We start from the raw sequence: 26,851 nt of genomic DNA on the forward strand, positions 1-26,851 counted from the left end.
TATATACACAAAATTGGGATTGCTGGATCAATGGAATATTATTGGACTGGCTGCCATTTACATGATCATGAAAATCAAATATGTGAAATGTTACTATATGGGAAGCTGTTATCTTATTATGAGAGAAACTTGTTAGAAGTTTAGCTGAATTGTTTAATGAAATAGTGAGCTGTCTGCTAGTATAAGTGTTTAAATAACTTCTAGGACCTCTTGAGGTCACTTAAGCTCAGGAATTTTGTGATCTCAATTGATTCTAATTGTTATTTCAAGAACTCTCTAAGAGCTGTGGGATGCCTCCAAGCAATTTATTTACTTGAAATATTTTCAAACATTTAGTAAATGCCTGATTGAGAAGTAGATTCATATGAAAGGCATTATTAAAAAGAGATTGAGATATAGCTTGCTTAGAAATTTTCATATGACACCTTCTTTTGTGTGATCAGAGAATGATTTGCCTAAATTCTAATATTTCAGTTATTCTAAAGGAAATGAATAGGGAGGAAAGAGATATAGAATGGGAAATTTTTATTTCACTTATTCAAGTTGTATCAGGTATTTTAGATTATTTAAGCAACAGGCCTATACATTTTTTTGGCATACATATTGTTTAAGTAGTCCTGTTAAATGTATGACTTAAATTCTTAGTCTCCTCTTCAAGTTTAAGGACTTCTCATTTTTCTCCTGGTCTGTTTTATTGATTCCCTGGCTTCAGCACTGACTTTCACCCCATCTTGTGGTTTCCATTCTGTTGCTCTCCAAGTCATTTAAAAAGTGTTTATTGAGTGCCTACTGCTATAGGAGTAAATGCTGGGAGCTCAAAGTCTCCCATGATTCCTAGGTTTCTGGCTTGGATGAGTTGTTTGACAGTATGTCTTTTATTTAGATAAAGGTTTTAGGCAAGAAACAGACTTAGAAGTGATGGGGGAAGTAGAAATTAAGAGATAATTCAGTTTTAAACATGCTGATTTTGAAGTGCTTTAAGACACTCAGGCATAATTGTCAAGTGGGAGATTTGATATACAAGGTCCCAGGAGATAAGAGACCTCCATGTGACTGACATACATGTATAGATTGCTGTTGAATCCAGTGGATGAGAACATAGAGTGTATATATTGAGAAGTAGAGAGGGGCAGGGGCAGAGCCTGATGGATGCCAACATTTAAAGAGATACTTGTAAATTCTACTATTCTGCTCAGATTGTTGCCACATTATCAGAAAGTTTAAACACTGCCTACAAGTCATTTTTGATCTTTAGACACAGACTCTTTATCATCTAGCCCTTGCATCTCTTGCCAACCTGATCACCTTTTGTTCTTCTCTTTTCCCTGATCACCTTTTGTTCTTCTCTTTTTTGTAGCATGTAGTCAGAATTTCCTTCCCTGTTAAGGCCCATTGCATGTATATGCCACATTTTGATTAACTCATTCTTGAATACCTAGTGCAAACCTGACCTTCTGTTTGAAGCCTTTGCTGTAGCAAAGTGGTTTACTTCCTCGCTTTTGCCCTCACCCCTACTACTGTCACTTTTTAAGTAGCATCCACTGTAACCTGTGTATTTATTCACATGATATTCCCCTCTCCCCCTTTAGACCATTGCAGCTTGAGGGCAATGTCTCTATTCATCTTTGTCTTTCCAGGCCCATGTCTAGAACTAGAGTATGGTGAGTACTAAATAAAATGATGACAAGGATGGGGAAGGACACTTCATTCAAGGTAACTCCTTGTAGTAAGATAAGGAAGTGAGGCAAGCACAGCATGTTCATAGAACTTCCAGAGTTTCCATATTACAAGAGCTTGTATGTGTGAGGCCAGCTTATTAGAAAGAGAAAACCCTTGGATGGAATCACAGGATAATGAGTAGTGGAAAGAACTCCAGAAAGTGTAAACAAAACTCCTTAGGTCACTGTTTGGATATAGCTGAGCGGAAAAACACTGATTAAAATGCTGAGTGAATGGAGATCCTTTGGTCTCTGGTTAAATTTTGTTTTGGACTAAGAGTCATTAGTGCTTATTCATACCAGTTTTTATAGGAATGCAAACATAGTTCTTTATTTGTACGTGCTTGAGCTGGGTGTGTGTCAGTGTCCTTGTCTGTGACTTAAGTGTTTGCTGTGTAGAGGTGCATATATCTCTGCCTTCATTTCTTCCTCAACATTCTCATCATGGTATTCTCAGTCCTTTTTTTTTGTTCTCCGTTCCTCTATTCTGTCATTTCATTTTTTCTTTCTCTCTTACCTTTTTCCCTTTCCAATTGTTTAGTCTTTGTTCTTTCCTCTTCCTTTTATTTCCATTCCCCCTTTCTCTCCTGTTCTTCCTTTAAATTGTATGGTATATAGAAATGATTTGTCCTAGGTAAAATGGAATAAAATAAAAGTTAAGAGCTACCTAAATCACATTTTCCATTTCCCTAAAGAAAGGAAACTCAGCCAAATTTCATACTTATCACTGGAAAAATGATATTCTTAATCATACAGTCATTAAAATTAGAAGTCTTGCTGCCATCTCAAGTTCAACCCTTTTTGTTACTTCTCACATTTAATTAATAATAGTAATTAATCACCAAAGCCAATTTGGAAAATTCAGCTGTGGCCACAGGACGGGAAAAGGTCAGTTTGCATCCCAATTCCAAAGAAAAGCAAAGAATATTCAAACTGCTGTACAAATGTGCTCATTTCACATGCTAGCAAGGTAATACTCAAAATCATTCAAGCTAAGCTTCAACAGTATGTGAACCAAGAACTTCCAGATGTACAAGCTGGATTTAGAAAAGGCAAAGGAACCAGAGATCAAATTGCCATCATCTGTTCCGCTCAGTTCAGTCGCTCAGTCGTGTCCTACTCTTTGTGACCCTATGAACCACAGCACGCCAGGCCTCCCTGTCCATCACCAACTCCCAGAGTTTACCCAAACTCATGTCCATTGAGTCAGTGATGCCATCAAACCATCTCATCCTCTATTGTCCCCTTCTCCTCCTGCCCTCTATCTTTCCCAGCATCAGGGTCTTTTCAAATGAGTCAGCTCTTTGCATCAGGTGGCCAAAGTATTGGAGTTTCAGCTTAAAAATCACTCCTTCCAATGAGCATCCAGGACTAATCTCCTTTAGGATGGACTGGTTGGATCTCCTTGCAGTCCAAGGGACTCTCAAGAGTCTTCTCCAACACCACAGTTCAAAAGCATCAATTCTTCAGCATTCAGCTTTCTTTATAGTTCAACTCTCACATCTATACATGACTACTGGAAAAACCATAGCCTTGACTAGATGGACGTTTGTTGACAAAGTAACATCTCTGCTTTGTAATATGCTGTCTAGATTGCCTGGAGAATCCCAGGGACAGGGGAGCCTGGTGGGCTGCCGTCTGTGGGGTTGCACAGAGACAGACATGACTGAAGCGACTTAGCAGCAGGTTGTTCATAACTTTCCTTCCAAGGAGTAAGCATCTTTTAATTTCATGGCTGCAGTCAGCATCTGCATTGATTTTGGAGCCCCCCAAAATAAAGTCAGCTGCTGTTTCCACTGTTTCCCCATCTATTTGCCATGAAGTGATGGGACTGGATGCCATGATCTTAGTTGGATCATAGAAAAAGCAAGAAAATTCCAGAAAAAATCTACTTCTGCTTCATTGACTACACTAAAGGCATTGATTGTATGGATCACAACTAATTTTGGAAAATTCTTAAAGAGATGGGAATACCAGACCATCTGACCTGCCTCCTGAGAAATCTGTATGCAGGTCAAGAAGCAACAGTTAGAACCGAACATGGAAAAATGGACCAGTTTCAAATTGGGAAAGGAATACGTCAAGGCTGTACATTGTCACCCTGTTTATTTAATGTCTATGCAGAGCACATTATGGGAAATGCTGGGCTGGATGAAGCACAAGCTGGAATCAAGATTACTGGGAGAAATATCAGCAACCTCATATATGCAGATTATACCACTCTAATGGCAGAAAGAGAAGAGGAACTAAAGAGCCTTTTGATGAAGGTGAAAGAGGAGAGGGAAAAAGCTGATTTAAAACTCAACATTCAGAAAAACTAAGATCATGGTATCTGGCCGCATCACTTGGCAAATACATGGGGTAAAAGTGGAAACAGTGATGGATTTTATTTTTGTACTCTAAAATAATTATGGATGGTGACTGCAGCAACAAAATTAAAAGATGCTTGCTGCTTGGAAGAAAAGCTATGACAGTCCTAGACAGCATATTAAAAAGCAGAGACATTATTTTGTTGACAAAGGTCTGTATAAGGCCTTTGACAAATGTCAAAGTTATGGTTTTTCCATTAATTAGGTATGGATGTGGGAGTTGGACCAGAAAAATGGCTGAGTGCTGAAGAATTGATGCTTTTGAATTGTGACTGGAGAACTCTTGAGTTTCTTGTACAGCACGATGATCACACCAGTCAATCCTAAAGGAAATCAACCCTGTATATTCATTGGGAGGGCTGATGTTGAAGCTGAAGCCCCAGTACTTTGGCCACCTGATGTGAAGAGGTGACAGTGGAAAAGATCCTGATGCCAGGAAAGATTGAGGGCAGGAGGAGAAGGGGAGACAGAGGCTGATGTAGTTGGATGGCATCACCAAGTGAATGAACGTGAGTTTGAGCAAACTGCGGGAGATAGAGAAGGACAGGGAAGCCTGGTGTGCTGCGGTCCGTGGTGTCGCAAAGAGTCTGACACAACTGAGCAGATGGTCATGCTTGCAGTGTCACTCTGGGTTAATCTTTATAAGAACTTTTGAGGAGAAGTGCTGTTGTTAACATTTGATAGATGGAAAAACATACCCAGCAATTAATTGACCTAAGATTGTATAGCTAATCAGTTGCTATACTCTCACCATTTTCTCTTGTTATCTTCAAAACTTCTGTTTGTTGTATGGAAATCCATATTTGATGAATGACTAGATGAATATATGTGTGAATATATAAATTTAATAAACATTGATTCCTATTCCCACTGTATCTCCTCTTCTGCTAATTCTCCTTACAGGGATAAGATCAGAGCTTATTTGAATTCTGGAATATGGTCTTATGTTCTATATTTTAGGACCAGTGATAAAAGGAAAAACTTGGCTAAACAAAAAGCTGAAGCTCAAAGGAGGCTTTATGGTCAGAATTCAATAAAAAGACCCTTACCAGGTTCCTCAGATTGGGAACAACAGAGACATCAGTTGGAGAAGCGGAAAGAAGAGCTGGTATGAAAACTTTAACAATGTACCTACAGTTTGAATTACATAATTCGCTTGTCGGGTTTTATTTGTAAAACGTCTTCATTTCTAGAAGGAGAGACTCGCTCAGGTACGGAAGCAGATCTCGAAAGAAGAACACGAAAATCGACACATGGGGAATTACAGGTAACTGTGCTTTTGTTTTTTTATAGATTGAAAAAGTGAAGTGTCAAAACAGCAGTATCTATATTTTTTAACTTTTAGGCTTATTTTAAGTCGTGTTTATATCATGCTGAGACCGTGCTTTTTGTTTAATTTACTTCCAGCAAGGAAAGATAGTCAAGTAGATGGTTCAGACTTGGTGAGAGCTCCTGCTTGCCAGCCTCAAGAGTGGTTGTGTAGTCTTTAAGCCTGATGTTATCCTGTTATCTTATTTTATTATCATATGGTGTTTTGAGAAAGTCAGGTCTCTTAGTATTCTTTCTGTCAGTTCAAAGTCGTTTTTGTACTTTGTTGTAAATTCAAACGTGTCAGGAACCAGGCAAATAGTGAAACTGTCTGGAGGAGCCAGGTATGAGACAGAAAGGGACGTGGACTGTGTGGGACTGGACCCCCTCCAGTGCCACATTTGACAAGAGAAGACGGGGGCCCCTCTAAGCTCTTTGTGTTCCTGTAAAGACTGCCCCTCCTCCCAAGATTTGATAATGACTCAGCAGAATTAGGTGAATTTGAGATCATTGAACTTCCTGCCCTCCTGGCAAGGTGTTCTTTCCAGCCTTAATACCATCAGCAGTAGTGATGAAAACACATTCCTCTCAACCTAATTGTCTACCTAGTTCTCTCCAGCAGAGAGGAAAATTCTGCCACCCCTCAAAAGATCATTAGGGTTAATCCCGACATTCTTGTATACATCAATAATCACACTAAGTCTAAAACTTTCCAAACCTTATCACTTAAACTATCTCTGATAAAGCTCTCCAGGATTTCTCCAATATGTCCCATTGCAATTCTTCTTAAACCACCTCCCCTCAACCAGATTTTTATCCTATGCCTTTTGGAACTCATCACTTAATGATAATTCTCTAGATAAACTTCAGTTTGTATGGGTAACAGATAAAAATTTATGGATATCTCGTACTGTATTCATCTTTATTTCTAGCACCTAGTGAAGTGACTGATACAGAGTCATGGATTATCTTTGTAGTTTACCTTACATCTTGCACTATAATAGCTTTTTAAAAAAGCTGGTTTATCTGATTTTATTGTAGGCGAATTTATCCTCCTGAAGATAAAACACTACTTGAAAAGTATGAAAATTTGTTGGCTGTTGCCTTTCAGACCTTCCTTTCAGGAAGAGCGGCTTCATTCCAGCGAGAGCTGAATAATCCTTTGAAAAGGATGAAGGTAAAAGAATGAATGTTTATAAAGAAAAGAATGAAGCCAAACAATATGTCTTTAAAAACAACCCATCTTAGTTCCACATGTAAAACCGTTTCACTTTTAAGATGCACTTTTCTTCCATTTTAACAGGTGGTAGTGTTTCATAACCAGCCAAAAGATTTCATAAGTAAGTTGTCTTAACAGGACAAATTACGAGGTAGAGAATGTTGATGTTATTTTGTAATCTGTTGTAATAAATGTTTTATTGTAGAGTTGTGTATACATAACTGAATAAAAATAGATTGAAATAAGCTAGTGGTTTGTGATATTCTCATTGTTTGGATTATAAATAGTACTATACAATGTTTTCTTTTTTTTTTTTCTGATTTACATTTTTATTTTTATTTTTTTAACTTTTATTTTATTTTTAAACTTTACAACATTGTATTAGTTTTGCCAAACATCGAAACGAATCCGCCACAGGTATACCCGCATTCCCCATCCTGAACCCTCCGCCCTCCTCCCTCCCCTACCCTCCCTCTGGGTCGTCCCAGTGCACCAGCCCCAAGCATCGAGTACCGTGCATCGAACCTGGACTGGCGACTCGTTTCATACATGATATTATACATGTTTCAATGCTATTCTCCCAAATCTCCCCACCCCCTCCCTCTCCCACAGAGTCCATAAGACTGATCTATACATCGGTGTCTCTTTTGCTGTCTCGTACACAGGGTTATTGTTACCATCTTTCTAAATTCCATATATATGTGTTAGTATACTGTATTGGTGTTTTTCTTTCTGGCTTACTTCGCTCTGTATAATAGGTTCCAGTTTTATCCATCTCATTAGAACTGATTCAAATGTATTCTTTTTAATGGCTGAGTAATACTCCATTGTGTATATGTACCATAGCTTTCTTATCCATTCATCTGCTTATGGGCATCTAGGTTGCTTCCATGTCCTGGCTATTATAAACAGTGCTGCGATGAACATTGGGGTACACGTGTCTCTTTCAATTCTGGTTTCCTCAGTGTGTATGCCCAGCAGTGGGATTGCTGGATCATAAGGCAGTTCTATTTCCAGTTTTTTAAGGAATCTCCACACTGTTCTCCATAGTGGCTGTACTAGTTTGCATTCCCACCAACAGTGCAAGAGAGTTCCCTTTTCTCCACACCCTCTCCAGCATTCATTGCTTGTAGACTTTAGGATCGCAGCCATTCTGACTGGCGTGAAATGGTACCTCATAGTGGTTTTCTTCCTGATGCTGCATAGACATGGCATATGAGAAATAATTGAAACACACACATTCACATGCAGAATAACCTGTATGCCTATTTAGTTATACAGAATAATCTGTATAACTAAAAGGTCTATTAGTTATTTACTGCAATATAATAAGCCGTTTCATTTGTTTGTTCATTATTCTGCAATCTTGGCTGGGCTCAGTTCAGTGGCTCTTCTGCTGAGCTAGCTTGGAGTGAATCGTATATTTGCATTTATTGGAAAGCTCATCTGGGGATGGAAATCCAAGGTGGCTACAGTCATATGTCTGGTGCCTCGGTTGAGAGATGGAACATCTGGGGAGTAGGCTGGGTGTCTCTTTCTCTTTACATGACCATGTAAGGAGGGTAATCAGAACTCAATATGATGGCTCAAGTTTCCAAAAAGGAGCATTTCAAGAGGACAAACCCAGCATGCAGAGGCTAATCAAGCCCCTGCTAGCATTGTGCTCACTAATGTCCCACTGGACAAATAAGATTTTTTTGTTGTTGTCTAAAGAGTCAGTGGTCTTTAATAGTTTTTTTAAGTATTCATATTTACTCATACTTACATTTTCTTGTGTTCTTAATTCCAGCATGCAGACCTATTATACTTGTTTACATTTTATATTGCTGGAAATCTCCCTAGTGTGATACCTCCATATCTTGGCTACACTATTATACTGAGTGATTTAAAAATCGTGGTAAAGTTTATTATAAATATATTTTTGTATAGTCTTTGCACTTAAATTCTGCAATAGAAGGTTATAAAGCCATTTTCAAGCGGAATAGGCCTAAGGGACAGAAGCAGAAGGGATATTGTATACTTTAATGCTCTTTTCCTTCCAATTTCCTCTTTTGACATATGCAATTATTTCCACTTTTAGAATTATGTTCTGTAGCTTTTTTGTTTTTCCTGACCCAGATAGTTAGAGACCTTTGTTAGTTTTCCTTTACCTGTTCTGTAATGTTATTTCTCTCTCCTGTGAGTACAGTCTTTGATCCATCTTCCCATCACTCTGCACTAAGAAATCCTAAGCATTTTGGACCCAGACAGACCTATGTTCAAATTCCAGCTCCCCTATGTTTCAATTTTGTAACCTTAGACTAAACTATTTGTTCAATTGGATCACTAAAATAGTAGTATTAAAAGTATACGTGACAGGTTGTGAAAATAAAATTGAAGTTAATTAAAATAGTCTGTTTAAAGTACTTTCAGTTCAGTTCAGTTCAGTTCAGTCTCTCTGTCGTGTCCAACTCTTTGCGACCCCATGGACTGCAGCACGCCAGGCTTCCCTGTCTATCACCAACTCCCGGAGCTTGCTCAAACTCATGTCCATCAAGTTGGTGATGCCATCCAACCATCTCATCCTCTGTCGTCCCCTTCTCCTCCTGCCTTCAATCTTTCCCAGCATCAGGGTCTTTTCCAATGAGTTAGTTCTTCGCATCAGGTGGCCAAAGTATTAGAGTTTCAGCTTCAGCATCAGTCCTTCCAATGAATACATTTCAAAATTTAGTTTAAATGTCAACACTTTGCCTGCCCCATTCCATTGGTCTATGAGCCTATTCTTATACAATCTTCACACAATTTTCATTCCTGTTGTTTCATAGTGTCAAAACTAGGGAGAGTGAATCCTCAAATTTCTTTTTTTCTTTTAAAATCTTAGCTTTTCTAGTCCTTTTATTCTTTTATAAATTTTAGAATCAGTTTTATTCTAAATCTTGATTAATTGTTTAATTACAAAAAAGGCTGCTGGTATTTTAATTGGGATTGAGGAATTTATAAAACAATTTCTAGGGAATTAACAATACTTAGTCTTCTGATCCATTAATATGGCATATCTCTCCATCTACTTGGATCTTTAATTGGATCTTTCTCTATGTTAATAGTTTTCAGTTTATATTTCTTGTGCATAGTTCATTAAATTTATTCTTAAGTATTTAATTCTTAATTTTTTTGCTATTGTTGCTGATAATATTGTTTGTAAATTTTTTTGTTTTTGATTTGTTGCCAGGTTGTAAACATCTGGTTATTTTTGTATATTGCCTTTATATATAGCATTTTTATGTATTGTATTTTTACTAACTGAATTTCAAATTATATTCTGACTTTTATTTTGGTTACTTAGAACTTTGTTGCTTAATTTCCATATGTTTAAAAAGTTCTAGTTTTACTTGTGGTAAGGATTTCTAGTTTAGTTCATTGGTGTTAGAAAAAATATTCTGATTTTAGTCTTGTAAAATAAATTGAGACTTGCTTTAACTTGATATAACTATTTTAATAAATTTCCCAATTTACTTGAGAATAACGTGTATGTTACAGGTGATGGTTATAGAGTTTTATATATGTCTTTTAAGTAAATTTGGCTATTACTTTGTTCAAATATTCTATAACCTTTTATATTATTTTGTCCCACTTGTTCTAGCAATTACTGAGAGATTTGTTAAACATTCCAACCTTGATTGTGGATTTAGTTCTGTCAGTTTTGATTTCATATCCTTTGAAGTTACAAAGGTGTCTTTTTAATGAATTCATATATTCTGTTTTACCACTACGAAATGTAAATCTTTTGGGTGATAATTCTTGGCTTAAGACTTACTTTGTGTGATTAATGCAGTCATACTAGTTTCTTTCTTATGATTGCTATTTCAATTACATATCTTTTCCACCCATTTATTTTCATACTTTTTAATCTTTTATTATACTATTTTATCTTTTAACTTTTTCTATCAATTATTTTTATTGTACTATTTTATCTTATTATTCTGTTTATATTTGTAGCATAATATGATTTTTTAAAATTAATATTTTATTGAAGGATAATTGCTTTACAGAATTTTGCTGTTTTCTGTCAACCTCAACATGAATCAGCCATAGGTATAATATGATTTTTTCTCAAAAGAAATTACAGTATGCATCCTTTAATCATAATAATCTACCCTGAATTGATATTTTACCACATCATAGACTATATAAGGACCATATCAGTTTAGTTTCATTTAGTGTCTCCTTCCATAGTTTGTGCTGTTATCATATACTATACTTTTACATAAGTTGCAAGCCTCAAAATGTATTATTGTTACTATTACCTAAGCATTCAGTGATTTTAAATTGTTTCCTATATAACTTCTCATGTTTACTTACATATTTGCCTTTTGTGTTCTTCGTTCTATTGTGCATATTCATGCTTTTGACAAGGTTTGTCTTCCTTCAGTTTGAAGAAGTCCATTATTTCATGTTCCTTGTAGCATGAGTGTAGTGGTGATGAGTCTTCTGCTTGTTTTTTTTTTTTTTTTGTTGTTTGTTTGTTTGTTTTTCTTGCTTTTGGTTTTTGTCTGCAATTGTCTTATTTATGCCTTTACTTAAAATTACAGTTTAACTGAGTATAGAATTCTATGTTGGCACTTCTTTTTTTAAATCCCAGCACATCTGAATGTAATATGTTGCTGTTTTTTTTTTCTCCTGGCAGCCTTTTTTCTTTATTTTCAGAATTTTAACCTTGATGTGTCTGTGTGTTTTTTTTTTTTTTTTTATTCACCCTGCTCATAATTTTCTTGACCTCTTGAACCTGTGGATTCATCTCTCTCATTGGTTTTGGAAACCTGTCTTTGGTTTTTCCTTCAGATTTTTTGCTGCATTATTTTGTATATTGTCTCTTTATGGGACTCTCATTACACATATTAGGTCATTTGACAGTATCTCACATACAGTTGGCCTTCTGTATTCACAGGTTCTGCTCTGTGAATTCAACCAATTGTAGGTTAAAATATTTGGAAAAAAATTCAGGAAGATCCAGAAAGCAAAGCTTGAATTTGGCATGCTCCACCAACTACTTTAATAGCATTATATTTGTAACTATTTATATGGTATTTACTTTGTATAATGTATTATAAGTAATCTAAAGCTGATTTAAAATATATAGGAGGATTTCTGTAGGTCATATGCAAATATTGCACCATTTTGTATGAGGAACTTGAGCATCTACAGATTTTGATATCTGCAGGAGGTTCTGGAACCAATGCCCATGGATACTAAGGGAAAAACTGTATCTTTGATAGCATGTTCTGTTTTCCTTCTCTCTCTCTTTCTCTCTGTCCTTCAGTTTGAATGATTTCTATTGATGTATCTTTAATTCAGTGTGCCAATAAGGCTATCCAATCACATATTTTTCAACTCAAGGATGTCCATTTGGCTTTTTGAATTCTGTTTCTCTATTAAAAGTTTGCATCTTTTATTCATTTTGTTTTTATCAATTTTATCTAATATGTATATAAGTTATTTTAAAATCCTTGTCTGTTAATTTTAACATCTGGATCATTTATGGACTTGCTTTTATTGATGATTTTTCCTTTTAATTGTGGGTCACATTTTTCTGTTAGTTTGAATGTCCTATAATTTTCATTTATTCTACAGACATTGTTAAAAGCATCAAAATTGAACTGATACTATTTTGTTCAAAAGAAGAATTTCTTTCTTATTTCAGGGTGCTAGGTCAAGGGGCTGCTCTTTGAGGCAAAGAAAAGTTAAGCAAAAGCAAAAGCAAAAAATCAACAATGGGAACTGTATCAAACTTAAACATTTCTGCACACCAAAAGAAACAATCAACAAAATGAAAAGGCCACTTACAGAATGGGAGAACATTTTTGCAAACCATATATAAGAGAAAGGGTTAATGTCTAAAATTTGTAAAGAACTCATACAACTCCATAACACACATACAAATAAACACCTTGATTAAAAATGAACAGAGGGACTAAGTAGACAGTTTTCCAAAGAAGATATTCCAGTGGCCAACAGGTACATAGAAAGATGTTCAGCATCCTTAATCAGCAGGGAAATTTAAATCAAAACTACAGTGAGATATCACCTCACACTTGTTAGAATGGCTATTATCAAGAAGATTAGAGGTAGCAAGTGTTGGAAAGGATGTAGAGAAATGGGAACTCTTATAATCCATTGGTGGGAACATAAATTTGTTCAACCACTAAAGAATATAATACAGAGGTTCCTCAAAAAATTAAAATAAATCTACTATATGATCCAGCAGTTCCATTTCTGAGTATTTACCCAAAGGAAATGAAAACAGGATATCAGAGATAAATGCACTCCCATGTTTATTGCAGCATAATTCTCACTAGCCAAGTTATGGAAACAACCTAAGTGCCTGGCAGTGGATGAGTGGATAAAGAGGATGTGGTGTGTATATAGATGGAATATTATTCAGCCATGAGAAAGAAGGAAATCCTGCTATTTGTGACAATGTGGATGGACCTTGAGGACATTATACTAAGTGAGATGTCAGACAGAGAAAGACAAATCCTGTATGATATTGCTTAGATGTGGAATCCAAAAAAGACAAGCGTAACACAAAGAGTAAAATGGTGGTTACTAGGGCTGGGGTGTGGTGGAGTAGGAGAAATCCTGTTTAAGGGTCTTGTAACTAGAAGTAAATAAGCCCTACAGATCTAATGCTCAGTAGAGTGAATATAGACAACACTATCATATTGTAATTATCAAACATTACTTAATTATCTCAATCTCAAAAAAGAAATGATGATTATGTGATGTGATAAAGGAGCTATTACTAAAAGGGCAATCATGTTAAATGCATAAAAGTATCAAGTCAACATTTTGTCTCCCTTAAATTTATACAATGTTATATGTCAAATATATTTCAACTAAAAATGAAGTAAGAAAAGAAAACGGTTGAACTGAGGCTCAGGCTGCATTGCAAAAGGTTTGCTTTAGTTTACCTCTGGTTTCAAACACCTTCTGAGTGATATCTATTCAGTCTATTACAGGCCTCATCTCTACTGGTATCTAGTAATTTCAAGACTATAGAGAAGTGTTTCTGGTTTTCTATCTGTGCCTCTATCCTCCTATTCCACTACACACTCAACTAAAATTGCTGTTGGAGAGGCAGAAGGTGAAGAGAACCAGGTCTATGGGGCTCTTCTAGGTGTCTCACTAGCCCACATGACATTAGAAAATTCCACTAGATTCTGTTTATCCTTGTAGAATCTCTATGCTTATTATAGGCCTAATCTCTGCTCAACTGTTTCTAGGCTTGACAAATGACCCCAAAGTGGAAAGTGGCCACTTATCTCTGCTCACTTACGAAGCACTTTTCCCTCTCTGGTATAATTCCTTTTACATTACTTTTATCCATAGCTTTCCGATGTCTTAAAAATGACTTTAAAAGCTTTCCGATGACTATTTAGTTTATCATCTTTTTTTTAGCTGTTACGATGAAAATATTGTCTATATGACCTTCTTTCTCCTAACAAAATCGGAACTCCTTACTTTTTAACTATTGTGTACTGCTGTCTTTAGAATTCATTGTAGGATTGTTGTTTAATCAAAGCTTTATAACAAGAATCTTTTGGTTTTTTAATAACTAAATCTTAGGTTGGGATGATGAGTGACCTTTGTTATGGATTTCCATTGCACAGTGATATTTCTGGTTTATTTTAACCCCCCTTTAAAAAAAGAAACACAAATATAAATCATAAATATATAAGTAAAGATACGATATTTTATATGTTGAATAAGTAACTCAATGAAAGCAGTTGACTACGCCTCTTTTAGTATAGCTGTTATACTCCTGTTGCTCCTGTCTTTTCATAATGTTACCCTTTGACTTCAAAGTGACTCTCAAAGAGTGTAAGAGAAGATATTAGGCCTATAAAATGAAAACCTTTCATAAAGTTCTAAAGATATTGTTCATTTTAACTAAAAATTTGAGTTTCATTAAACTGTGTCCGTTACCCAAATATGAACATTGGACTGTTCTAAATGAACCTATTAGGCCAGTCGTCAGTGTTCTGCCTGAAGTTGTAATTTTATTTTACACGAATCGATATGGAAATGATTGGTGAAATTGTGGTCTAGAGAAATCAGAGTGAACTTTTAGAAATTTTAAAGTATCCAATAGGCTAATTTATTGAAGTATTGTATTCTAAGATCTTAATAATTTATGAAAACATAAGGATATATTGTGTATGATTATTAATACATAATAATTTCAGCTTAGTACTATTTTTATTACCAGATCTTAGTGAAAGTTTTTTCAAGAGTTTGCCAGGATCCTTTATTTTTCATTTGATCTGAGCAATCTTTGTTAAATAGTTCTCAGAATCTTTACTATACACAAAGACTAATGAACTTGGAAAAATTCTGGAGTCCATTAGTGATCATGATTTTAATTAATTTTTTTTAAGGAGGAAGACATTTTGGATCTTCTGGAACAATGTGAAATTGATGATGAAAAGCTGATGGGCAAAACTACCAAGTCTCGAGGACCAAAGGTACCATCTCCCTTACTTCCTATCAAAGTAGACTCTTCTATGGACAGTTGATTTTCTTTTCACTTTTCTGACTCTACGAATGACTGATGCCACGTTCATGAAACTTTGTGGACTACAGAATTAGATGACATTATCTTGTATTTAGGAGAAACTTCATTTTGTTAGTTTTTCTCATTTTCTGATTCTATCCTTAATTGAGTGAAAGCCCTATGAGTCAGGGTCAAATGAGACCTAGAACTGGTACCATCATTATATACTCAGTACTAGGTTTTCCTTATATCTCCAGACATATAATTTTCAGAGATGCGTAGCATTTTAGATAAGACAAATCATGACTCTAGAGATACTAATGAGGAGCCCCATCTTTTACTAGCCCTGCAACATTAAATTTGTGTAAGGTAAAACAGTTAAAGTTTGTAAGAATACATAGAAATCTATCATGCTGGCAAAAATAGGCAAGTGTTTGCTTTACCTTAATATGCTCTGTGCTTCATCCATGTGTTCTTTTGTTATATGTCAAAGGCTTTGCAAGTAAAGTAGGAAATTTGAATTCCTAAAATCTTGGGAAGATACGCATTCTACTTTTTTTCACTTTACATTTGAGCAGTACTAAAACTATCACTTCATCCTCACAGATATCCTGCTCTGTCATGCATTCATGATTCTTATTACATGTCTTAGTAGGTTCTCAAAACCATTAGTTAGTAGGTTCTCAAAACCATTTGTTGAATATGTCCACAGGGACCTTGTTGACTAGTGGAAGGGCAGATAGGTGAACCAAAAACCAAGGTATATTGTGGCAAGTACTGCAATTAAGAGAGTGAAAAGTGCTACATTAACATAGAGAAGAAAGGGATTGGTAGACTATGGATGACTTCGTAAAGGAAGCACCATTTGAGTTGCGTCTTGAGTAGTTCTCTAAACATACAAGAAGGATAGAAGGACATTTAGGGTAGAGTGAACATTAAAGGCAAAGACATGGAGGTGAAACACTGCATACAGTATTGGAAAAACAACAAGGAATTTGGTATGACTCAAGTGAAAGATTCTTGGAGAGTAAATGGATATAAGACGAATCTGGTGAAAGATACGTATCTAGTGAAGACCAGAAACATGGATGTCAGGCATTGTTCCTTTGAATTATGTGTTCTATATTAAAGAACTGTAGAAGATGTTGTTGGTAATTCCTTTGGAACAAATATATTTTTAGAGTATGAGTAGAAGTGAATACCTTCATGTTATTGCTTCATTTTGGAAAATATAGGGAAGTTTCTAGACTTTGTATATTAATTATTTAGCAATTTGGCAAACCAGATGTGAGGCAACCTGGGTGCACAATACTTGTGGAAGATTTGCAAATGCAAAGGCTCTAAGTCACCCTTCTACTGTCTTATAATTTTGTTTAGCTTCGTCAAATAAGGCTTATCATCCAAATAAAAATATTACCTCCAAGAGGACAGAATTCACACTGTGTATTTTTCAACCCCTCTTATTCCAGGCAAATAGTAGGGGCTAACAATGGAGGCACTAGTGGTAAAAAACCCGCCTGCCAATGAAGGAGACATAAGAGACACACGTTCAATCTTTGGGTTGCGAAGATCCCCTGGAAAAGGGAATGGCAACCCACTCTAGCGTTCTTGCCTGGGGAATCCCATGGACAGAGGAGCCTGACAGGCTACAGTCCATGGGGTTGCAAAGAGTCAGACATGACTAAAGCAACTTGGCACATAGCACAGCACAACAATGTATTTCTTGAAATGAATTGATTAATTCCTGTAGTTATTAACACTAGAAATATTTTGAAGTACTGAAAGTTACATAATCAATCTGAAATAAAAGTACTTTTAAAACTTCTAATATCCTGTACACTGAGGGTCTGGAGTATACTAAATTTCAAAACGGCCTTTCCTTTTAGAGGGATGTTAGTAGTTAGTAGTAGTAGTTAAGTTGCTAAGTCATGTCCCACTCTTGCGACCCTGTGGACTGTAGCCTGCTAGGCTCCTCTGTCCATGGGATTCTCCAGGCAAGAATACTGGAGCGGGTTGCCATTTCCTTCTCCAGGGGATCTTCCAGACCCAGGAATCGAACCTGGGTCTCCTACATTGCATGCAGATTCTTTACCGACTGAGCTAGAGGGATGTTATCACACACCAAATATTGATTTCCAATGTATTTACTGGTAGAATAATTGAAGGTAATCAAGGTTAAATGAAACTGGTACTAGGAGAAACAAAGTTTCAATTATTTAAGAATATAAGAAATATTAATTAGGTATTAAATACATAAATAAGTGCTTATTCGCTCAGTTGTGTATACATGAATAATATCACATAAAGTATTATCATTGTTCTTCAGTCAGGTAGAATGTATTTGGTATTTGTTTTATTATTCTTTATACCATTTATATATATTTAATATACAACCCCATTCATAATACAGTTGGACATAAAAATGAATGATACGGTTTGTGTTAGAACTCAGTACCAGTTTGCAAATTTCATTTTGTAGTTAAGGCACTGTTTGGAGTTTATTTGCTATGACTTCTTATTAATTACTGCGTAAACAATGTATTTTTAACTAGTCCCAAATGCATGTATGAAACAAAGATTTAGCAGTCCATTTCTGTTTGCGATTCTTTGTAGACTCAAATAGCTCATTATGTAGTCAAGTTCCTTAAGAAACTTTAAAGCTGCTTGCCTACCTGAAGGAAGGTACTACTAGCAAGCTTCGTTGTGCCATTGTTTCTTCTGGGTATGCTAGACTTCTGAAGAAACATCCTTTCTCTAGAATTCATATTCCCCAAGACTATCAAAATGTTTGAAGATTGTGTTACTGGTAAATGTTTTTCTGTGTATCTCTTTGAACATGGTTAGCTCTCAGTAAATATTAAACTATCAAAAGAAGAACATATCTTAAACACAAGTTGGTACTTTAGTGTATAAAATTAATTCCCTGCTTTATTTCTCATCCTTTGCTAAGACAGTGACTTTAAGACTGTGCTTTGGCTTACTGTGTATTCTAGGCACTTTGTGAAATGCTTTTTCTTTCTTTATCTTTCCATCCTACACTGCTACATAAGAAGACATTCCTCATTTCCATGAAATCCCAGAGTAACCAAGGATTTCATTACAGGGTATGCTAACATCAAAACATTTTTGTTTGATTTAACAAGAACAAGAAACTAGTATACAACTGCAGGAACCTTCCCTAGCAGGAATAGGAGGCGTATAGCATGTGTAATTGTCTTTTAAAATGACTAAGTTACGAAACTGACTTACTCCACTTGGTTGTGCACGTTCTTTCTGAAGTGCAGATTCCCCACTTCCCTTATGTTTTATTCCTTCCGCTGTCATCACTGGAAACACACTGACTGGGAGATTCAGCGACAGGTGATTCTGATAGAGATACTGGAACATGATATCAGGGCATTTTGAATCTTTACAAACTTACCCATCTACATAGCACTTATTTTCTAAGAAAATTATGTAATACTGAAATTTTTATATCTCCTTTTAAAATTAGTGTGGGCAATGGAAAGCAATGTTGTTCCATTATGACCAGACCCTATGTGTCAGAGGTAGGAATCCTCCAAGAAAAGACATGAGCCAATGGGAAACGTGGAAAACTAACTACAAATTTTGTTTCTTAAAGTGTCCATAATGAAGTTAGACATGTGAGGAATATCTCGCTTCTTGTTGCACATTATTCAAGTGGATAGGCTCATAGACTGTTTTAAGATGTGGCCTGTTTTGTTTATAGTGAATTATCTTACTTATAATAGCTTATCGGACTGCTGCTTTCTTATTTTATTTTTTGCCTCTTTTGCTTTTCTTTTTCTTCCTTCTCTCCTCCTCCGTTCTCTCTCACAAACACACATGCACACATACACATATACACATTTATTGAGTGATTTTGAACATTTTGTTGGTCAGCCTCTGAGTCTTACTCTTTGCGACCCCAATGAACTGCAGCACAGCAGGTTTCCTGTGGACACAGCACAGAAGATAGTGTTCTTCACTATCTCCAGTAGTTTGCTCAAACTCAAGTCCATTTAGTTGGTGTTGCCATCCAACCATCTCATCCTCTGTTGTCCCCTTCTCTTCCTGCCCTCAATCTTTCCCAGCATCAAGGTCTTTTCCAATGAGTCGGCTCTTCACATCAGGTGGCCAAAGTATTGAAGCTTCAGCTTCAGCATCATTTCTTCCAATGTATATTTAGGGTTGATCTCCTTTAGGATTGACTGGTTTGATCTCCTTGCAGTTCAAGGGACTCTCACAAGTCTTCTCCAACACCACAGTTCAAAAGCATCAATTCTTCAGCACTCAGCCTTCTTTATAGTCCAACTCTCACATCCATAAATTACTATTGGAAAAGCCATAGCTTTGACTATATGGACCTTTGTCAGCAAAGTGATGTCTCTGCTTTTTAATACACTGTCTAGGTTTGTCATGGCTTTTCTTCCAAGGAGTAAGTGTCTTTTAATTTCATGTCTGCAGTCACCATCTGCAATGATTTCGAAGCCCATGAAAATAAAACCTGCCACCTTTTCCTTTTCCTCATCTATTTGCCAAGTGGGAAACTAGAAATGCTAAACTAATCATGTGCATAAGACTTTCTGAATTCTAACAAAATAAACATTTCCTTCCATTTTAGCCTCTGTCTTCCATGCCTGAGAGTACCGAGATCATGAAAAGACAGAAGTACTACAGCAGTGACAGCAGCTATGGCAGTAGCAACAGCTCTTCAGAATCCGACGAAAATGAAAAAGACGAGTACCAAAATAAGAAAAGAGAAAAGCAAGTTACATATAATCTTAAGCAGTCCAACCACTACAAATTAATCCAACCATCCAGTAAGTTAAATTCTTCTAGCTTAGCTGTTATGTGAAGAAGTATGGAATTGAAATCACTGAACTCAATAAAAGACCTTGGGCCAAATGAACCCTTGTGTGAGGAGACCTAGATTCTACCCCACTTCCTTCCCCAACCAGACCTCAGTTAGGTCTGGATCCCACAATCCCTTTCGGGGTCTGCAAATGGGAAACAAAAGGAGTTTGACTTAAGGATCTCTGTAGTCTTCTGTTCCATATTTCAAAGTCTTCGTTAAGTCCTAAATTTCTGCATGAGTCTTTGAACCTATGCCTCATGATGATCGGTTGATCTGCTGATGGCATTCTCTTTTAAGCCCCAATATTCTCTCATTCCGTTCCCCACTCTGTCATTCATTTTGTTTTATATTCTCCCCTATTTCAAAAAATGTGTCTCTCTCTTGGTATTTGAATTGAATGTATCTGTGAGCCACACAATTGTGAAATAGTTGAAGTTTTGTTCCCTCCCATTTTCATCACGGGTAAGCACTTCAGTCAGGACTTTGGTGTACAGGAAGTATTCAGGAGAACCACCAACCAGCTTCTCTGTTTCCTTCTTTCCTGCTGCCCTTTTCTGCTTTCTTCCTTTATTTCTTTCCCCATTTTCTCTCTCTTTCATTCCTTTTTCAATCCCAATGTCCAGTGTTGTGTCTTTGATTCTTCTTTCATCCCCAGATATCCAGCTTGGTATTGGTGTTGCCCAGGCTTGTTTGGATACCCCTTCCTGATGTTGTCTCCAATGCAGGGCTTTTCTTAACCTCTGTCACTCATCTCTCTGACTGCCTTGTCCTCCACTGTCCCAGAGCTCCACAAGGGACTGCTTCAGTCACTCAGTAAACACATTTCTGAGCCTCTGTTGCTCTGTCTGCAGCAATGGCTTAATATGGTAGTTTCCTGATAAACTCGGCCTTCCATACTTATGGGGAAAATGCATAAGCAATGCAGAATTAATATATGAAGATTTTAAATGATCTTTCTTTTACTTTCAAATTATTCCATAAAAATACTTCCTGTCTTTGACAGCTTTTATGTTTTGAGGGGAACTAGTATATTATATTTCATTTTTTATTTACTCTTTTAATTTATGTTTATTGAGCACCTGTTTCAGAGTTTGTAAGCTCTTTTATCCGTTATTTCCTTTATTTTAAAGACTCCTTAAGTACTTTCAGTATGTCTCTGTAAGTATGGCTCTGTTTCTCTTTTGGAAGCTGACATTTTTCTGCCCAGATTTAATCGGTTTTGGAGCCCCTTTCCTCTTGGCTAATGTGTGTATCCCTAACAGCATGAACTGACAGAGGATGGAATAGGGATGAGAAAAACTACTAGGGTTCTTGTACTCAGATTCTTTTTTCTTCTGAGACCTGTAGTTTTAATAAATTGAGATTAGACAAGAATGTACTAAAAATGTTTTTAAGTATAAATTTACATTTTAAAGCTTGTCTAATTCACTTAATATCTTTCTCCTTATTAGTTGTATTTTGTTTTCATAGCCATTAAGAATTGCAACAAAGGTTTCAATTTCTTATATTCTCTTTTTAATCTTACACTAAGGAATATATCAAAATGAATCCGCCACAGGTATACATGTGTTCCCCATCCCGAATCCTCATATCCAGCATCATGCATCGAACCTTAATCTTACACTAAGGAATGTTATAGCCACAAGCCTTCCTTGAATTTTCTCTCCAAACAGATGTTGATAACTGAGGATAAAAATTCAGATTATGTACAACGCTTTCTGTTGTAGGGGGTTAATATAGGAAATTTAAACTTGTTACAGTACCAAAGGATATATTTTGATTTGATATATGGTAGGGAGAAGGCAATGGCACCCCACTCCAGTACTCTTGCCTAGAAAATCCCATGGGCGGAGCAGCCTGGTAGGCTTCAGTCCATGGGGTCACTAAGAGTCGGACACGACGGAGCGACTTCACTTTCACTTTTCACTTTCATGCTTTGGAGGAGGAAATGGCAACCCACTCCAGTGTTCTTGCCTGGAGAATCCCAGGGACGGGGGAGCCTGGTGGGCTGCCGTCTATGGGGTCGCATAGAGTCGGACACGACTGAAGCGACTTAGCAGCAGCAGCAGCAGTCCTATGCAAAACTGTATGAAGTATTTTCTCTCAGATAATTTATGCATGAAAGTTTCAACCATTTTTTGTTAGTCTACCTAAATTTCATTGACATATCTAACTACTTAGTTATTCTGTCTGAATTCTAGTGTATGCAGGAGAAAAAATGAAAATCTCTTGTGATTCAAGAAAAAGTCTTGTTTCCCTTCTGCAGCTATAATCAGATTATACATATCCAAACCACCATCATAAGCCCTTGAAGAAAGCAGGGCCAAGGTATATGTATTAGTACATGCTTATGAGTATTTCTTAGGAGAAGATTGACCAATGGTATGTTTCCCACACAGCCCTTTTTAGAAGTGCCATTTCAAAAACTAGTGTGACTTTTAGAAGGAGATTAACAGTTGGAACAAATGGAAGCTTTTTTGGTTCATTTGTTTGACATTTTTTATAGCTTGAATGAGTATACTTTTTTATACTCTGCAGAACTAAATAGAACTATTAGACTTATCATCAATTCAAAATCCTTTAGAAATACATCTCTAAATATAAGGCTCAAGTCCATTGCCTTTATAAAGGTTTACATTTTTATCAACAGCTATTGAAGAGAAATATTTGGGTATTGAACCTGCCTTCATGTGAGTTTTATGAAATTATTTAATTAATGAAGAGTGATATATTTCCTAAGCAGAGAGAAAATATACAATGGAGGGTATATAGAACATATGTGCTAGGAAAGTTATAGATGTTGATAGTATTGAATAACATTCTATTTCTTTGTGTCAGGCATTAAAATTTGTCAGGAATAATTGGTTCTCCCTTTAAATGTTCTCAATTTGCACAAGCATAGAAGATATTCTATGATTTTTTAAGTTGTTCTGATAACAATCATTGATCCAGACGTTTTTTTCTTCATTTAAATATTTTACTATGGTAATTTAAATCTAATTTTTAAAATTTGTCTGTCCTGTGAATAAGGACTTGTCTGTCTAGTACTACTTTTATAATAACCAGCTATATAATCTTTGTTTTTCTTCTGTTATATTATTATTATTGCAATAATTGCATCCTTCCTAGGTGGCGCAGTGATAATCACCCCGCCCTCCAATGTAGGAGCTGCAAGAGATGCGAGTTCAATCCCTGGGTTGGGAAGATCCCCTAGAGTAGGAAATGGCAACCTGCTCCAGTATTCTTGCCAGAAAAATTCCTTGGACGGAGGAGCTTGGCAGGTTATAGTCGGATACAACTGAGCACACCATCACACATTATTATTATTATTTTATTTTCATGGGCCCTAAATTTGATAACATCAATTTATCCTGGCCATTCTCCCCTATTCATTTGCCCCTATAAATCCTGCTGTAAAATATTCTGTTTCTAACATCTGCGCAGATTCTAATAAGTGACCAGTCTATATTATAGAAAAAGGGAGCGTGCTGGCATTAAGTCAGGGTTTAGAACTGAACTTGGCAATCTTCTTGTCATGTGACAAATTCTTTCGGAGTCTCCACATGATAGAGATTTGTACTTCAGAGGGTTTCTGTGAGAACAAAGATAATAGTGTACCACCTAGCATGATGCCTGCTTTGTAGAATGTGTTCCATACATGTTAGCTTTCTGTTCTTCTGGTCCTTTTGTCAAGTTTCAAGAATAGAACACTAAGGTACTATTTAAGTATTATTCTCACAAGAGCCATTCTTTATACATGACAGGGGTTCTGCACTGTGTTCACTGTTTAAATTGAAGAAATAACTCCAAATTTATATTCTCATGGTGATGCCGATGCTTTGACACTTACTGCCACCCTTCTAAGGCTTCTCTGGTGGCTCAGCTGTAAAGAACCTGCCTGCCAATTCAGGAGATGTGGATTCGATCCCTGGGCTGGAAAGATCCCCTGGAGAAGGAAATGGCAACCCACTCCAGTGTTCTAGCCTGGAAAATCTCATGGACAGAGGAGATTGGTGGGCTATGGTCCATAGGGTCACAAAGAGTCAGACATGACTTAGAAACTAAAAAAACAAGTCACCCTGCTAATCATTAGTTTGTATAGATACAATACAGTGGAGGACTTCTACTAACTCTGCTACTGTGCCATCCCTTTTCTTCATCATCCATAGGCTCCATAAGGCGTTCAGTCAGTTGTCCTCGGTCCATCTCTTCTCAGTCACCATCCTGTGCAGACATCCGCCCCTTTTCTGCTCAACAAGTGATATCAGCATCCCGGCCGACTTCAGGGTCTCGGTCACATTCTTTAAACCGTGCCTCCTCCTACACGAGGCATCTGCCTCAAAGTAATGATGCCAGCTCCTCTGACTCTCTGATGGTAAGTCTTCTGTTTTGCTGCCCTGAAATGAGCACTGTACTCAGGAATTAGGTGGCAGAGGGATTAGCTGGGAGGAGGACAGATTGAACATCAAATCCTTTCTATTCAACTCCTGGTCTCCTGGAATTTGGATTATTCCTCTTTCTTCACCTATAACCAAGTATGGATTCTTAAAAGGCCAGCTTCACTATATCACAAAACTTGAGGACGAACACTGAGAATATATTTATTTTCCATTTGCTCATGGAGTAGGGTAATTTTGCATTGATTGTACAGTGTGTCTGAATTTGGGGAATTTTGTTTTATGGAAAATTTTCCTTAATGGGACTATTGATAAATAAGTCAAAAAATTAACTATTGGTAAATTATCTTTAGAGCACTGAAATATGGAATTTTTAATAACATTTTCTGTATATTAAATTAGCATATAGAATTATATATATACATATATATAATATTTCCTCCTTTAGCATAAATCTTAGAGATTCAGTATTGAGGAAGTCAGTGAACTTTTTTGCAACCAAGTTTTCTAGTAAATGCTCAAATATTGGGTTGACCAACAAGTTCAATCAGGTGTAAAACCCAGATGAACTTGTTGGCCAACTCAGCAGATACCTCCATGTACCTTCACATAGACCAATGACTTATTTAGTTTGTTTATTTAATGTGGATGTTGCTTCCAAAGGAAAGAATATGAAAAGTATAAGTGAATGAATTTCACTTGGTAACAAGCTTCTTTCTTTTTTTTTGCTAATCAAGAATTGCCTGAGATATATGTAGAAAATGAAAATTTTTAAACACTCATGTTTTTGTTTGGGTATTTTGAACTACATAAAATGCAACTGTGTGGAAGCATGAAAGACATTCTTGGGGAATCATATCCATTTAATCCTAAGATTTTAATGCTAAGAAGAAATGCAAAAACATTATTTTCTTCCTTTTTCATCGTTATGTTTTCAATTGAAAGTGCATCGTTTTTACCTAGACATATCTTTTAGATTATAGTGACACAGTGAAATAAGACCCCCTCCAAATATCTGTATTCTTTCAAATTTAAGAGTGAGTCTTTGCGGAAACTGAGACCAAAAGAACAAGAAGATGATCTAACAAGTCAGACCTTATTTGTTCTCAAGGATATGAAGATCCGGTTTCCAGGAAAATCAGATGCAGAATCATTAATTCTGATAGAAGATGTGAGTATTTGATGTATATAAAATTCCAAGGAGCTCATACATTTTTATTCTTCTTCCTAAAATATTAAAATTTGTTTCCTGATGTCATTATCTCCAGTGACATAGTAAACTTAAATGACCTCCACAAGCTTTAGAAGATACAGGGGTTATTTGAATTATTATGATTCATGAGCAATTAGATCACATTTATAATCAGCAATGCAAAATATCTTTTAGTGTATAGTCCTATTTTAATGATGCTTCATCAAGTTGAAAATAATTAGTGTTAAATAGTTATTTGTTCCGAATGATTAAAGACACATCAAGTTAAGCTTGCTTCTATAAAGAGTTTGAAAGATTTAATATGGAATGAGATAATAAGGGAAAAAGTGGGCCATGGGCATGAAGTACATGTGTGAATATGATACCTGAATGGTATTAGTGAAATTTTGAAATGGCTTACGTGGTGTGTATTTTCTTGTTACATATGCATTTGCGCCACCCAGTGGAATGTTCTAAAATGGCAGAGTCCTAAAATTCACATTAAAGTTGGTAACTTACTCCTGATTTAGAAAGAAGGTCCAAGATATAATATTCGAGTGAAATAGCATTTCTTCACCCAGAGTTCTACTGATATTTCTTCATTGACACATCCTTTCAAATTGTCATTCTTAGATAATTTCTCAGTAATAGAATGTTGTTTTCTGGTTTCTGGGTTTTTTTTTTTTTTCGTTTTGTTTTTCACCCGGAGAAGGCACCATCTAGTGGCCAGTTGTAGGATAGAAACCACAGCCATGCAGTTGGCTTTTTTTTCACTTTTTAGCAGTACTTTACCTGGTGGGCTACAATCCATGGGGTCGCAAAGAGTCGTATACGACTGAGCGACTTCTGTCTGTGTGTGTGTGTGTGTGTGTGTGTGTGTAGACCTATGAGTCGGACACGACTGAAGCGACTTAGCAGCAGCAGCAGACCTATCTAAAGCATTGTCTAGAAACAAAACAACCGAAAACAATAATAAAAAAGACTTTTGTAGTTAAAAATCAATAATGGCAATTTGTATTTTGCAATCATAACATAATTATAACCAAAGCCCCCAAATATTATGCTTTGTGTTTGTTATATATATATTTTAAAAAGTGAAAATGGTATCTTGTTCACAGATGAGATGCTATTTGTTACATCAAGGGAGAACGAAGAAGAATGAACATTAGTTGTAAAGCATTATGCCAGATATATTTCTATTGACATTGTTATCTTATTCAACAGAGTAGAGGTTGTGTTTTTGCACCAGACATTTTGTTT

The 26,851-nt window shown here is 36.2% G+C and overlaps 1 protein-coding gene across 6 annotated transcripts in view; it reads left to right on the top strand.

The window, feature by feature from the left end:
- Window positions 1–26,851, top strand: part of TTLL7 (tubulin tyrosine ligase like 7) — a 151,117-nt gene that overhangs the window by 85,095 nt on the left and 39,171 nt on the right. For all 6 annotated transcript variants that reach the window (XR_009735390.1, XM_061411457.1, XM_061411460.1 and 3 more), the window contains exons 11-17: window positions 5,048–5,195; window positions 5,281–5,354; window positions 6,437–6,572; window positions 15,029–15,115; window positions 19,769–19,967; window positions 24,172–24,377; window positions 25,436–25,570. Coding sequence is in view for 5 of the 6 variants with exons in the window: in XM_061411457.1 (XP_061267441.1) it covers window positions 5,048–5,195; window positions 5,281–5,354; window positions 6,437–6,572; window positions 15,029–15,115; window positions 19,769–19,967; window positions 24,172–24,377; window positions 25,436–25,570 (985 nt within the window). In the remaining variant the exon portion in view is untranslated. The remainder of the gene's footprint in view (window positions 1–5,047; window positions 5,196–5,280; window positions 5,355–6,436; window positions 6,573–15,028; window positions 15,116–19,768; window positions 19,968–24,171; window positions 24,378–25,435; window positions 25,571–26,851) is intronic.

Source organism: Bos javanicus, chromosome 3 (genome assembly GCF_032452875.1).
Source record: "Bos javanicus breed banteng chromosome 3, ARS-OSU_banteng_1.0, whole genome shotgun sequence".
NCBI classification, from domain to species: Eukaryota; Metazoa; Chordata; class Mammalia; order Artiodactyla; family Bovidae; genus Bos; species Bos javanicus.